The following is a 14,416-nucleotide window of genomic DNA, read 5'->3' as shown; positions in this document are numbered from 1 at the left end:
TCGCTGTGTTGCCCAGGCTGGGGTGCAGTGGCCGGATCTCAGCTCACTGCAAGCTCCGCCTCCCGAGTTCACGCCATTCTCCTGCCTCAGCCTCCCGAGTAGCTGGGACTACAGGCGCCCGCCACCTCGCCTGGCTAGTTTTTTGTATTTTTTAGTAGAAACGGGGTTTCACCGTGTTAGCCAGGATGGTCTCGATCTCCTGACCTCATGATTCACCCGTCTCGGCCTCCCAAAGTGCTGGGATTACAGGCTTGAGCCACCGCGCCCGAGCCCCTTTACCATCTTCTATAGCCACTCATCTAAGGCTCCATATCAGTCCATCTTATCCTTAGTGGTTACAAGCTCATCAATAAATTACATGTATTCTTCAGCATCTTTGGGTATAGTAATCCCCATTAGGCTTATGAGTATGAATCTAAGTGTCTCTCGGTAGGTACTTCTCATCTCCTTCATCTCCTTTGCCTGCAAGGCCCTTTGAAACAGAGGGTCAGCTTAATGATGTGATCAGCTCTGCATGGGGCTCCAGTATTTGAGCTTTAATGGTAATATAGGTCAGTAACGTGATCCCACCAGATTTGTATGTCCGAAGTGTCAGAGGTTAATGATATTCCAGGTAATTGCAGAGGTTAACAGAGAAGCCAGTTTTTATTTTGTTATATATTTGTTTGTTGGGAAAAATAGAGTTAATTTGGATAATCTACTAAAATATTAGGTAATTGTATAGATAGCACTGGGATGTGGCAAAAACCACAAATGGTTTGGGAATGCTTTTCAGAAACTCTTTTACAGACCGTAAGTTATTTTAGGGAAGAACTTTGTATTGGTCTACAGTTCATTTCAGTTGTAATATGGTGGCTGACAGCGAATAGGCACTCCATAAATACTAGTGACGAGGGTGAGGCCACTCGACCCAAAATAATCACCCTTTAGTAGGAGCCAAACTAAGCACCCTTAATCCTTCATGCAGCTGCTTCTCTTTCGTTGATTTTTTTTATTGTTGTTCCTTATGTCCTTTTATTCTTTAACAATTTATTAATTTATTTTTTATTTTATTTTTCATTTTTGTTGGTAATCTTAGCTGGGATTACAGGTGTGTGCCACCATGCCTGGCTTTTTTTTTTTTTTTTTGAGACAGGGTCTCACTCTGTTGCCCAGGCAGGCTGGAGTGCAGCGGTGTGATCTTGGCTCACTGCAACCTCTACTTCCCAGGTTCAAGTGATTCTCTTGCTTCACTCAACCTCTGGAGTAGCTGGTATTACAGGCACCACCACCACACCTGGCTCATTTTTGTATTTTCCGTAGAGGTGGGGTTTCACCATGTTAACCAGACTGGTCTCAAACTCCTGACCTCAAGTGATCCACCCGCTTCTGCTTCTCAAAGTGTTGGGATTACAGGCGTGCACCACTGTGCCCAGCCAAATTTTAATACATAGTGGGTGTAGATAGTAGATATTTTGATACAGGCATGCAACGTGAAATAAGCACATCATGGAGAATGTGGTATCCATCCCCTCGAACATTTATCCTTTGACTTACAAACAATCCAATTACACTCCTTATTTTAATATGCAATTAAGTTATTATTGACTATAGTCACCCTGTTGTGATATCAAATAGTAGGTCTTATTCATTCTTTCTGATTTTTTTGTACCCATTATCCGTCTCCATCTCCTGTCCCACTGTAGCTCCCCACTACGTTTCCCAGCCTATCCTTCTACTCTCTATGTACGTGAGTTCAATTGTTTTGATTTTTAGATCCCACAAATAAGTGAGAACATGTGATGTTTGTCTTTCTGTGTCTGGCTTATTTCACTCAACATAGTGATCTCCAGTTCTATCCATGTTGTTGCAAATAGTTGGATCTCATTCTTTTTTAAGGCTGAATGGAACTCTATTGTGTATATGTTCCACATTTGTTTTATCCATTCATATGCTTTTTTGTTTGTTTGTTTGTTTTCTTTTCTTTTCTTTTAGACAGAGTTTCGTTCTTGTCTTCCAGGCTGGAGTGCAATGGTGCAATCTTGGCTCACTGCAACCTCCACCTCCCGGGTTCAAGCGATTTTTCTGCCTCAGTGTCCCAAGTAGCTGGGATGACAGGCACCCACCACCACATCTGGCTAATTTTTGTATTTGTAGTAGATACAACATGTAGTAGACCATGTTGTCTAGGCTGATCTCAAACTCCTGACCTCAGGTGATCCGCCTGCCTTGGCCTCCCAAAGTGCTGGGATTACAGGTGTGAGCCATCGTACCTGGCCCATTCATCTGCCAATGGACACTTAGGTTGCTTCCAAATTTGAGCTATTGTGAACAGTGCTGCAACAAACATGGGAGTGCAGATATCTCTTTGATAGACTGATGTCCTTTCTTTGGGGTATATACCCAGCAATGGGATTGCTGGATCATATGTTAGCTCAATTTTTACTTTTCTAAGGAAACTCCAAACTGTTCTCCCTGGTAGTTGTACTAATTTTCATTCCAACCAACAGTGTACAAGGGTTCCCTTTTCTCTACATCCTCACCAGCATTTGCTATTGCCTGTCTTTTGGATATAAACCGTTTTAACTGAGGTGAGATGATATCTCATTGTGGTTTTGATTTGCATTTCCCTGATGATCAATGATGTTAAGCACCTTTTCATATTCCTGTTTGCCATCTGTATATCTTCTTTTGAGAAATGTCTGTTCAAATCTTTTGCCCATATGTGATTGGATTATTAGATTTTTTTCCTAGAGAGTTGTTTGAGCTCCTTACATATTCTCGTTATGAATCCCTTGTCAGATGGGTAGTTTGCAAATATTTTCTCCCATTCAATGGGTTGTCTCTTTGTTGATTTTATCCTTTGCTGTGCAGAAGGTTTTTAACTTGATGTGATCCTATTTGTCCATTTTTGCTTTGGTTGTCTGTTTGTGGGGGGTATTGCTCAAGAAATTTTTGCCAAGACCAGTGTCCTAAAGATTTTTCCCAGTGTTTTCCTTCAGTAGCTTCATAGTTTGAGGTCTTAGATTTAAGATGTTAATCTATTTTGATTTATATATATATATATTTGAGACAAGGTCTTGCTCTGTCACCCAGGCTAGAGTGCGGTGGCATGCTCTTGGCTCACTGCAACCTCCACCGCCCGGATTCAAGTGATTCTTGTGCCTCAGCCTCCCAAGTAGCTGGGGTTACAGGTGTGTGCCACCACGCCTGGCTAATTTTTTTGTATTTTTGGTAGAGACGGGGTTTCACCATATTGGCCAGGCTGATCTCAAATTCCTGACCTCAAGTGATTCACCCACCTCGGTCTCCCAAAGTGCTAGGATTACAGGAGTGAGCCACAGCACCCAGCCGAGGATTTTTATCATGAAGGGATTTTGAATTTTATCAGATACTTTTTCTGCATCAATTAAAATGATAATATGGTGTTTATCCTCCATTCTGTTGATATAATTGACTGATTTTTTTTTTTTTTTCTTTGAGACAGAGTTTCGCTCTGTTGGCAGGCTGGAGTGCAGTGGCGCAATGTCGGCTCACTGCAGCCTTCACCTCCCAGGTTCAACTGATTCCCCTGCCTCAGCCTCCCGAGTAGCTGGAATTACAGGCATGTGCCACCATGCCCAGCTAATTTTTGTATTTTTAGTAGAGACGAGGTTTCACCATGTGGGTCAGGCTGGTCTCAAGTTCCTGACCTTGTGATTTCTGATTTTATTTATTTAAATCTTTTCTTTTTCTTAGTCTGGCTAAAAGTTTATCGGTTTTGTTTAACTTTTCTATTGTCTTTTTCATTTCAGTTGCATTTTATTTCTGCTCTGATCTTTATTATTTCTTTCTTCTATTAATCTTGGGTTTCGTTTCCTCTTGCGTTTCTAGTTCTTTAAGTTTCATCATTAGATTCTTTATTTGAAGTTTTTCCTCCTTTTTGATGTAGGCTTACACTATAAACTTTCCTCTTAGTACTGCTTTTGCTCTATCCATAGGTTTTGGTATGTTCTGTTTTCATTATCATTTGTCTCAATAAAATTTTCAGTTTCCTTCGTAATTTCTTCATTGACCCACTGGTCATTCGGGAGCATATTGCTTAATTTCCATGTATTTGTTTTTTCTTTCTTTTTTTTTTTTTGTTTTGACGGAGTTTCACTCTTGTCGCCCAGGCTAGAGTGCAATAGTGCAATATCTCGGCTCACTGCAACTTCCACCTCCCAGGTTCAAGCGATTCTCCTGCCTCAGCTTCCCAAGTAACTGGGATTATAGGCATGCGCCACCACACCTGGCTAATTTTGTATTTTTAGTAGAGACGGGGTTTCTCCTTGTTGGTCAGGCTGGTCTCAAACTTCTGACCTCAAGTGATCCACCTGCCTTGGCCCAAAGTGCTGGGATTACAGGTGTGAGCCACTGTACCCGGCCCATGTATTTGTATAGTTTTCAAAATTCCTTTTGTTATTAATTTCTAGTTTTATTACATTATGGTTACAGAAGATACATGATATTATTTCAATTTTTTGAATGTTTTAAGACTTACTCGGTGACCTAACATATGGTCTATCCTTGAGGATGATCCACGTGCTGAGGAAAAGAATGTGTGTTCTGTAGCTTTTGGATGAAATGTTCTGTAAATATCTGTTAGATCCCTTTGTTCAGTCGTGCAGATTAAGTCTGCATCTTTCATCAATAAAGATGTTTCTTTATTGATTTTTGGTCTAGAAGATCTAGCCAATGATGAAAGTTGGGTGTTGAAGTCTCCAGCTATTATTGTATTGGGGCCTATCTTTCTCTTTAGCACTAATATTTGCTTTATATATCTGGGTGCTCCAGTGTTGGGTGCATACATATATAATCAATTTATATATATATATATATATGTATGTATGTATGTATGTATGTATGTATGTATGTATTTTTGAGACGGAGTCTTGTTCTGTCACCCAGGCCGGAGTGCAGTGGCGCGATCTCAGCTCACTGAAACCTCCACCTCTGAGGTTTCAGTAATTCTCCTGCCTCAGCCTCCTGGGTAGCTGGGATTACAGGTACCTGCCACCATGCCTACTAATATAGTACAGGGGTGTTGTACCCCATAGAGACGGGGTTTTGCCATGTTGGCCAGGCTGGTCTCAAACTCCTGACCTCAGGTGATCCACCCACCTTGGCCTCCCAAAGTGCAGGGATTACAGACGTGAACCACTGTGCCCGGCCCAAATATATATTTAAAATTTCTATATCCTCTTGTTGAATTGACCCCTTTATCATTATATAGTGACCTTTGTCTCTTCTTTGAGTTTCCTCAGCACAACTATTTTGAATTCTGTCTGAAAGGTCACATATCTCTGTTTCTCCAGGATTGGTCCCTGGTGCCTTATTTAGTTTATTTGGCGAGGTCATGTTTTCCTGGATGGTGTTGATGCTAGTAGATGTTCTTTGGTGTCTGGGCATTGAAGAATTAGGTATTTATTGTAGTCTTCACTGCCTGGGCTTATTTATACCTGTCCTTCTTAGGAAGGCTTTCCAGATATGTGAAAGGACTTGGGTGTTGTATTCTACGCTGTTTCTGCTTTAGGGGTCACCTAAGCCCAAGTTAGCTACTACGGTTCCTGCAGACTCGTAGAGGTGCTGCCTTGATGGTCTTGGGCAAAATCTGGGAGAATTCTCTGCATTACCAGGCAGAGATTCTTGTTCTCTTCCCTTACTTTCTCCCAAACAAAGAGTCTCTCTGTTCTCAGTCACCTAAAGCTGGGGGTGGAGTGACATAAACCCCTGTGGCCACCACCACTCTGACTGTGCTGTGTCCGACCTGAAGCCAGCTTTTGCGTAAGGCCTGCCGTAACCACTCCCTGGTTACTGCCTGTGTTCACTCAGGGCCCTGGGCCTCTACTATCAGCAGGTGGCAAAGCCAGCCAGGCTTGTGTCTTTCCCTTCGGGGCGGTGAGTTTCCCCAAGCCCCTGGGCAGACTCAGAGATGCTGTCCCGGCATCATGTACTAAAGTGGGAAACCTTAGAAGTCTACCTGGTGTTCTATTGTATTGTGACTGAGCTGGCACTCAAACTACAATTGCAGTCTTTCCCACTCTTCCCTCCCCTTTCCAAAGGCGGAGGAGTCTCACTTTTCCACCACCGCCACCCCAGGCCATGAGAAGTACTGCCAGACTAAGTCCAGCATTCCCTTAAGGCCCTAAGTCAGCTCGTGGTAAACACTGCCTGGCCTGAAACCCTCTTTCAGAGCACTGGGCTCCCCTCTGGCCCAGGGCAGGTCCAGAAATGCCATCCAAGAGTCAAATCCTAGAGTTGGGGACCCCAGGAGCCTGCCCACTGCTCTACCCAACTGTGGCCTTGCTGGTACCTGAAGCCAGCAAGTCTCAGAGGCTCACCCAAGGTCCTGGGTATCACTGCTGGCTATTCAGGGCCCAAGGGCTCTTCAGTCAGCAGGTAATGAATGCTGCCAGGACTGGGTCCTTCCTTCAAGGCAGTGGGTTCCCTTCTGGCCCAAGGTGTGTCTAGAAATGTCACCTGGGAGCTAGGGCCTGGAAAAGGGACCTCACAATTCTGACTGTGCCCTGTCCTTCTGTGGCTGAGCTGGTATCCAAGACGTAAGACGAAGCCCTTCCCACTTTTCCCTCTCCTCTCCTCAAACTGAAGGAAGAGGTCTCTTTTGGAGCCATGAGCTGTGCAGCCTGGGGTTAGGGCAGGGGTGATGCCAGCCCTCCCTTGGCTGATGTCTCAGTAGGCCATGTGCCCCCTGAATCCACTGTCTCTGGGCCTAGTTCAGCACTAGGACTCACCTAAGTGTTGCAGTCCTTATGGCCTAGACTGACTTTCAAGTTGATTTGGAGACACAGAGCGCTGTAGCCCACAGTGGCGAGGCTTGGGGGAACTCGAGTTCCCCCTGCTGGAATTGGAGATTCCCCTCAGGCGCAGGCTGGTTTAAATACTTGGTGATTCAGGACTATTTTTCTGTCTCCTCAGTTCCTCTTTCAGCAATATGAAGATAAAACCAGGTACTAGGAGGACCTACCTGATTTTTGGTTCTTCTAAAGGTGTTTTTTTCTGTGTAGATTGTTACTAACTTCCTGTTCTTGTGGGGCATGGGTCAGGTGGAGGTTGATCGGCAGAGACTTCTGCTCTTCCATCTTGCTCTGCCTCTCTTTTGTTGATTTCAATCCAGAAATACTGTTTGCCTGTTGCTGTTTGAGAGGTCATAGTAGCTAACTCGCATGTCTGTGTTTGTGGATCATCATGGTGTGTGTCTTGTCGTTAGGCAAACCTCTGCTCTTCAGACACCCTCAGGAGCAGCTCTGCAGGGACAGCACCGCTCATCCCTCTGGAAGACTGCCCTCTGGAAGCTTTCAGGAAAGGCCCCTGAGAGCACAGTAGCAATCCAAAAGCCACATTCTGTTTTTTATTTTTACTATTATTACATATATATTTTTGAGACAGGGTCTCACTGTGTCACCTAGGCTGGAGTACAATGACAGGATTTTGGCTCACTGCAGCCTCTAGCTCTTGGGCTCAAGGGATCCTCCCGCCTCAGCCTCCCAAGTAGCTGGGACTACAGGTGCATCCCACTATGCAGGGCTAATTTTTTTGTTGTTGTTACCCAGGCTAGTCTCGAACTCCTGGGCTCAAGGGATCCTCCTGCCTCAGCCTTCCAAGGTGTTGGAGTTACAGGCATCAGCCACTGCACCCAGCCTATTTTTTTTCACCATATTAAGAGTCATATCTATTGGCATTTAATGTTCAGCTCTTCACAAACTTGATTTTTCTAACTTTCCAGGCAAAATGAAAATGATTGGAAATTGCAAACCTAAAAGAGGTGTTTGGAACGTGTTTTAGATATAACGGACCACCAGATTTTGAAGGGGGCTGACAGAAAAAGTGAAAACTCTCTACTGCATTGTATTACTTGGCATTCCTTAGGAATAATGTTCATAATGTCTCCTATCTAAGAGGGGGAGGGGAACTAGTACATTTTAGCAAGATTTTTGTCAAAAAACATCAACATTCAAGATATTTTGGCACCAAAAAGGAGAAGTGCCTGGTTTCTGGAAAAATAACTTGAAGTATATGTTATTCCCTAAGAAAGCTGGTAAATAAGGCATCACTGTGTGCCTCTGGCCTCAAGGCAGTCATGAAAGCCTTCATGACACATCTTCTGAACTACTGTGTAGACTAGATCCCCCAAAACCCTTTAGCCAGTAAGGAGCACTGTTACCAAGCTTAGTTGGAAGCCCAAATAGACAGAAGGTGCTGTTTTATTAATACTGCATTTTCAAATATCAGCACAAATGTATTACATGACCTTAACGTATGTTTGTTCAGCATTTTACAGCTTGCAGTAGCCATTATTCCACTTGGTCCTAATGTCCCTATGTAATGGAAATCTTTTCTCATCAACCGATGGAGCATAATTAAGTCTTTTTCATGGCTGCATGATATTCCATCGGAATGGATAACCCATATTTTATTCAAGTGTTTCCCTGTAGCTAGACATTTACTTTGTTTCTGATTTTTTGCCATTGTGGACAAGTCTCGCAGTAGATATACTTTACATATGTCCTCACTTCTGGTGGTTATATTTCCAAGCATTGGGATTGCATCTGGAACAATAGCCAACACTGGGATTCTTGGGTTGAAGGGTATACATATTTTTAATTTGAATAATTTGCTAGTTTGCTTTTCAAAAATGTTGTAGCAGACCAGGTGTGGTGGCTCACGCCTGTAATCCCAGCACTTTGGGAGGCCAAGGCAGGGGATCACCTGAGGTCAGGAATTTGAGACCAGCCTGGCCAACATGGTGAAACCCCATCTGTACTAAAAATATAAAAATTATATTTGGGTGTGGTGGTGGGCACCTGTAATCCCAGCTACTTGGGAGGCTGAGGCAGGAGAATCGCTTGAACCTGGGAGGTGGAGGTTGCTGGAGGTGGAGGTTGCAGTGAGCTGGTGGAGGTTGCAGGAGGTGGAGGTTGCAGTGAGCTGAGATTGTTCCATTGCACTCCAGCCTGGGCAACAACAGTGAGACTCCATCTCAAAAAAAAAAAAAAAAAAAAGTTGTAGCAATTCATATTTCTATCAGCAAATGATGAGAAATAGTTATCACTCTTTTAAATGTTTGCCAGTCTGATGAGAATAATGGCATCAATTTTTTTTCCTGACTACAAGTAAATATGAACATCTTTTTTTTTTTTTTTCTTTTTTTCTTTAAGAGCCAGGGAAACAGTATGCTGCTCAGGCCGGGCTTGAACTCCTGGGCTCAAGTGATCCTCTCACCTCCTGAGTAGCTGGGATTACAGGTGCATGCCACCACAACCAGCTAATATAAACATTTTTATGTGAATTGTCTGTGAATTCTTATGTGAATTATTCTCTATGCATTTCCTCATTGAGTTGTGTATCTCCAAAGAAGATACACAAATGGACAACAAGCACATGAAAAAAATGCTAAACATTGTCCATCATTAGAGAAATGCAAATCAAAACCACAATAAGATAGTATTTCGACCAGGCATGGTGGCTCACGCCCATAATCCCAGCACTTTGGAAGGCTGAGGCAGGCGGATCACCTGAGATCAGGAGTTTGAGACCAGCCTGGCTAACATGGTGAAACCCCATTTCTACTAAAAATACAAAAAATTAGCCGAGCGTGGTGGTGCACTCCTGTAATACCAGCTACTCAGGAGGCTGAGGCAGGAGAATGGCTTGAACCCGGGAGGTGGAGGTTGCATTGAGCCGAGATCACACCACTACACTCCAGCCTGGCAACAGAGTGACAATCCATCTCAAAAATAATAATAATAATAATAAATAAATAAAGTTAATGATGTTTCTTTTCTAAAGTTCTAGGAAAGGAAAGTGGGTGAGAACGTGGTAACTTTTTTCTTCTTTTGGTTTTCAGTCATACAGCTTTGCTTCATTTAGATATAAAAATGTTCCCTAAAGGGCTGTGATGAAAAGTTGTCTTCTATTGAAGTTTCCAGTGTTGGGGGGAGATTAAGGTAACAGAGAAAGTTCCAAAACTAAAAAAGCCCCAATTATTATAGTAGCTTCTTAACACCTCAGCTGTGAGTCCCTTTTCCTCTCCAGTCCATGGTATGCAGTATTGGGGTGTTAGTCTCAGGGAGCTGCATCACTACGACACTGAGGTGCACAGCCTCACAGCAGTGTGCCCTTCAGCTCCTCCCATATTCAGTGTGCCTCTTGCCCTCAGGCCTGGCTCCAGCCACAGCATCTCCCAAGGATGTGCCTGCCTCCTCTTGCTTATGGCCTTTGTCCTGGCTGCTTCCTCTCCCTGCAGTGTTCTTTGTCCTGCACTGTCAGACAAAGCTTTCAGGATTCAGCTTTCAGGATTCAGCTTTCAGGATTCAGCTCAGCCCCTCTTAATCCTCCCCAGCACCCTTTGATGTAAACACTGTTATACCCATTTACAGATTACACAAATGTGTGTGTGTTAGATGTGTTTATGTGTGTGAAAACATACCCATTTTACAGATACAGTCATAGAGCAAACAGAGGCACAGAGATTTTAAGAATTTGTCTCATATCACACAAGAAGTAAATCAAGGAGCTTATTCCAAAGCCTATGCTGTCGATTACCATCCAGTATCAGCAGAGTTGAAAGCAGCATCTGATTGAGACGTACCGTGAAGCTATACTATAAACTCTCAAAAGCAAGACATGTGAGGAAGCTTTGCTAAACCATTTTTCTCTGTCTTTCCTCTTTGGGTCCAGGTTGAAGTAAAGCCATATGTGCTGGATGATCAGATGTGTGATGAGTGCCAGGGCACACGCTGTGGTGGGAAGTTTGCCCCGTTCTTCTGTGCCAACGTCACCTGTCTGCAGTATTACTGTGAATACTGCTGGGCGAGCATACATTCCCGAGCCGGGCGGGAGTTCCACAAACCGCTGGTGAAGGAGGGAGGCGACCGCCCTCGTCACGTCCCGTTCCGCTGGAGCTGAGCCACGGCCGACCCAGCCACAGTACTGGAGTAGATAACAAGGAGGGGAGAGAGAGGGCACTGCCTCAGGGCTTACAGTGTTCTGGAAATCTGTGCATTCGTTCTTGATTTTTAAAGAAGAATTGGGTCTTTTTATTATTATTATTAATTATTATTATTATTATTATTTACAGTCATATTACTGAACTCAGTGTCCAGTATAATGCAGAATTGCAGAGTGTAGAATGGTACTGATTTGCACTTTGATTCACACCTTTGTCTGCTTGGTACCTTAATTTTTTATACCTGATTTGTCACTCGTGACAGTATGTAGGCTGCCATTCTCATTAGCGGCCGTCAGGCTACTGTCTGTGATTCTTTTGTTTGTTGCTGTGGTGGTGTTGTTCTGATTGTTTTGAACTGGAGCATGCACTTATTTTCAGAAACTTAGAGAGTTGCCCCTAGAACAAGACTTACCAAAGGTAATACTCGTGAGTAGGTGGCAGATGTAGCAAAAACTTCACAACAATTCAGCAATCATTAGTTCGGGTCACTTAGAGTAAGGATAACCCTTCATGAAAATAAGCCTTTAGTTGCTCTCTATTTTGACTTGTAAGGATACCTCATAAGCTGGATCTTTTATTTTTCCTTCATGTTTGATTTTTGTTTTGCCGAGGATTTTGGTTAGATCTTTTAGTATTATGTAAATTTATGCTGCAATAGCTTTTGCTGCTATTAAAATGGTATTATTAATACCATAATACTCTATTCAGGCTAAGATATCAATTAAACACAAAAACCCAACAACACACTTTTGTGATTTTAGGGATAGAGTCAGCTGCCGAAAGGAGATCAGAATAGACTTCAGAAAGCTTCGGTGGAAGGTCACTATTTCTGACTGCATGTTTACTTAATCAGGTTGCTGCATGCAATAAATTTTATATCCAATGTCTAGTATAAAACGTTCCCACAATGCACAAATTAAGAATCTATATAAGCTATGAAATACTCATTTTTTTAAAAAAGTTTTTTTCATTCAAAGAATTGGTAATTGACCAGAGGAAGGCATGCCTCAGTAAATGGAATGCTCTGAATGAGAAGAGCCCATAACAGAATGACCTATATTACAACCGATATAAAACCTAGGTGTAGGATATTCTTCAAGCAAATTTGTGGATGGTAGATGAAGTACTTTGCGGTGCTCTGTTATATATTGTGCAATTTATTTTATATAGTAAAGTGATTATGTCTAACTGTGATCAAACTTAACTGTTTAAAGCCTCTGTCAGACATTAACGAACTTGACAGTTCATAACTGGTATATTATAAACTAACACATGAGCTCTTAGTTACAATCTCTTAGTGCTTGCACCATTTTACATAGCTTCAGACCTTGTCCAGAAAACCAAAGAGCTCATCTTAGCTTACAAACACTAAGAATATATACAGGATATAGAGATAAGTTGTCAGATTGACAAACTAGGCACATTTTTAAGAAAGTTGTGTAATGGTGATGCTAAAGAAATGTCTGTACAAAATAAGATGGCCTGGGCAGAGTTGGTTGTCTGGGTGAGAAACTAACTACTTAATTCCCTGGATTTATCCTGTTAAGCTTGAGTAGAATGAAGGCCTGCTGGCACTAGCGTGGTCTAGAATGAAGGCCTGCTGGCACTAGCGTGGTCTAGAATGAAGGCCTGCTGGCACTAGCGTGGTCTAGAATGAAGGCCTGCTAGCCGTAGCGTGGTCTAGAATGGAGGCCTGCTAGCCCTAGCGTGGTCTAGAATGGAGGCCTGCTAACCCTAGCGTGGTCTAGAATGGAGGCCTGCTGGCACTAGCGTGGTCTAGAATGAAGGCCTGCTGGCACTAGCGTGGTCTAGAATGAAGGCCTGCTAGCCGTAGCGTGGTCTAGAATGGAGGCCTGCTAGCCCTAGCGTGGTCTAGAATGGAGGCCTGCTAGCACTAGCGTGGACATTTTTCTAGCATTCACCCTTGGGCTGCAGATAGTAATATATAAACACACAACTGATTGCAAGACTATGTAAATCTTTTTTTAATCTTCTTCCTATGTTTTGGAATTCTGGGGACAATCTGACTGGATATGACACTGCAGAATAGATTTAAGTCGCTGTGTTTTCTGTGCTGTGATGTCCTTGTACTGTCTTAAGTTAGTGTTGCTTTTGTTTCGTTCTCCCATGTTTGGTTGCAATTACTGACTCTCAAGCTATAGTTTGTTTTCAAAAAGGAAAAACAAAATAGTTTTTTACTGGATTAAAAATGCTTATTTTAGAATTCTCCCCTTTTTAAGGCTTTTTGGTAATAATTGCTTTTTTCCAGCCCCGGTGTGGTTTTGTTTGTTTTTTTCTATGTTTGTGGGTTTTTTTTTCATCTGTACAAGAAATTTTGTTATGCACTACTACTTTTTGTATTCTAGACAGTTTTCAAAAGTTGGCAGATTTTTTTTTGTTTTTAAGGAAAAAGGCATGCTTTCTGACTGACATGATCTTTTGCAATACCTCAATTTTGAAATATAGGAAAGAAAATGATATTTTCTAAGTAAGTTTATTCAGAAAAATATATATTAATTTAATTCTGCAAGAAAATGATTTAACAGATGGGTAACTTTATTTTTTTCATGCTTATTTGTGTTTTTTGAAAATGAAGAAGTTAGAGCTTTATAACTATAATATTAAAGATCATATCTAACCTACAGAAATCTACCTAATTATGTGAAAGAAGCAAAACTTTTTGAAGAAGCGCCCCTCTTTCATGTATTAAAATAACACTGAGATTTTTTTAAAAAGCTGGAAGATTGTACAGCATAAAGCTAAAGTGAAGACAAAAAACATTGTCCTGAAGAATAGGTTACAAAAAATAAACTCCATTTGGTGCTGAACGTTGTGAATAGATGGTGGAAACTACTTTCCCTTAATTTGTATATTTCTAATCAAGCGTTGATTGTGCGCGACTGACCAGGATTGTGAAAGAGTTCTTCTGTTTGTATTTTTTTAAAGAGAACTTTTTTAGTTTATTAAATTATAACACGTTCCCTTTTGTTTTGTAAATAAATGTGCCCCCAAGTTGTTAATGTTATATTAAAAGAGAGGGTCCTTCAAAAAAATTATTTTTTAAAACACAGAGGTGTTCTGACCTGCAACTTGACTGGGAAGCCCCTGGGTAACACAGGTCCTGCTGTGGCCTTTCCTTGGTGTGACACTTGAACTAGTCGATTTTTTGAAGGCTATAACTTAACCTCGACTATTTGTTGTTATGTGCAATACTGTTTGTACTGTTTGTATAAAAAATAGAAAAAAAAGAAAAGAAAAAAGGCATAAATCTTTATTGCAGATTTATTTTCATTGCAAACTTTAGACATTGTGATTCACTGAAATCATTTTTCTACTGTCAAATATGTACCTTTTCTTCATGCTGGTATTTTTTCAATAGTAATGTAGCCTTTGTACTGAGACAAATTTTCATTGTTATTTTTAGAAAGATTTTTTGCTAAGAAAAAA

General features: G+C 41.8%; 1 protein-coding gene across 16 annotated transcripts in view; it reads left to right on the top strand.

Moving 5' to 3' along the window:
* Positions 1 to 14,022, top strand: part of CPEB3 (cytoplasmic polyadenylation element binding protein 3) — a 242,984-nt gene extending 228,962 nt beyond the window's left edge. For all 16 annotated transcript variants that reach the window (XM_015147694.3, XM_002805760.4, XM_015147688.3 and 13 more), the window contains one exon: positions 10,699 to 14,022. In XM_015147694.3, the coding sequence (XP_015003180.2) occupies positions 10,699 to 10,926 (228 nt within the window). In that variant the 3' untranslated portion in view covers positions 10,927 to 14,022. The remainder of the gene's footprint in view (positions 1 to 10,698) is intronic.
* Positions 14,023 to 14,416: the final 394 nt, after the last annotated feature.

Source organism: Macaca mulatta, chromosome 9 (assembly GCF_049350105.2).
Source record: "Macaca mulatta isolate MMU2019108-1 chromosome 9, T2T-MMU8v2.0, whole genome shotgun sequence".
In the NCBI taxonomy this organism is placed as follows: Eukaryota; Metazoa; Chordata; class Mammalia; order Primates; family Cercopithecidae; genus Macaca; species Macaca mulatta.
This window is presented reverse-complemented; position numbering and strand designations above follow the sequence as displayed.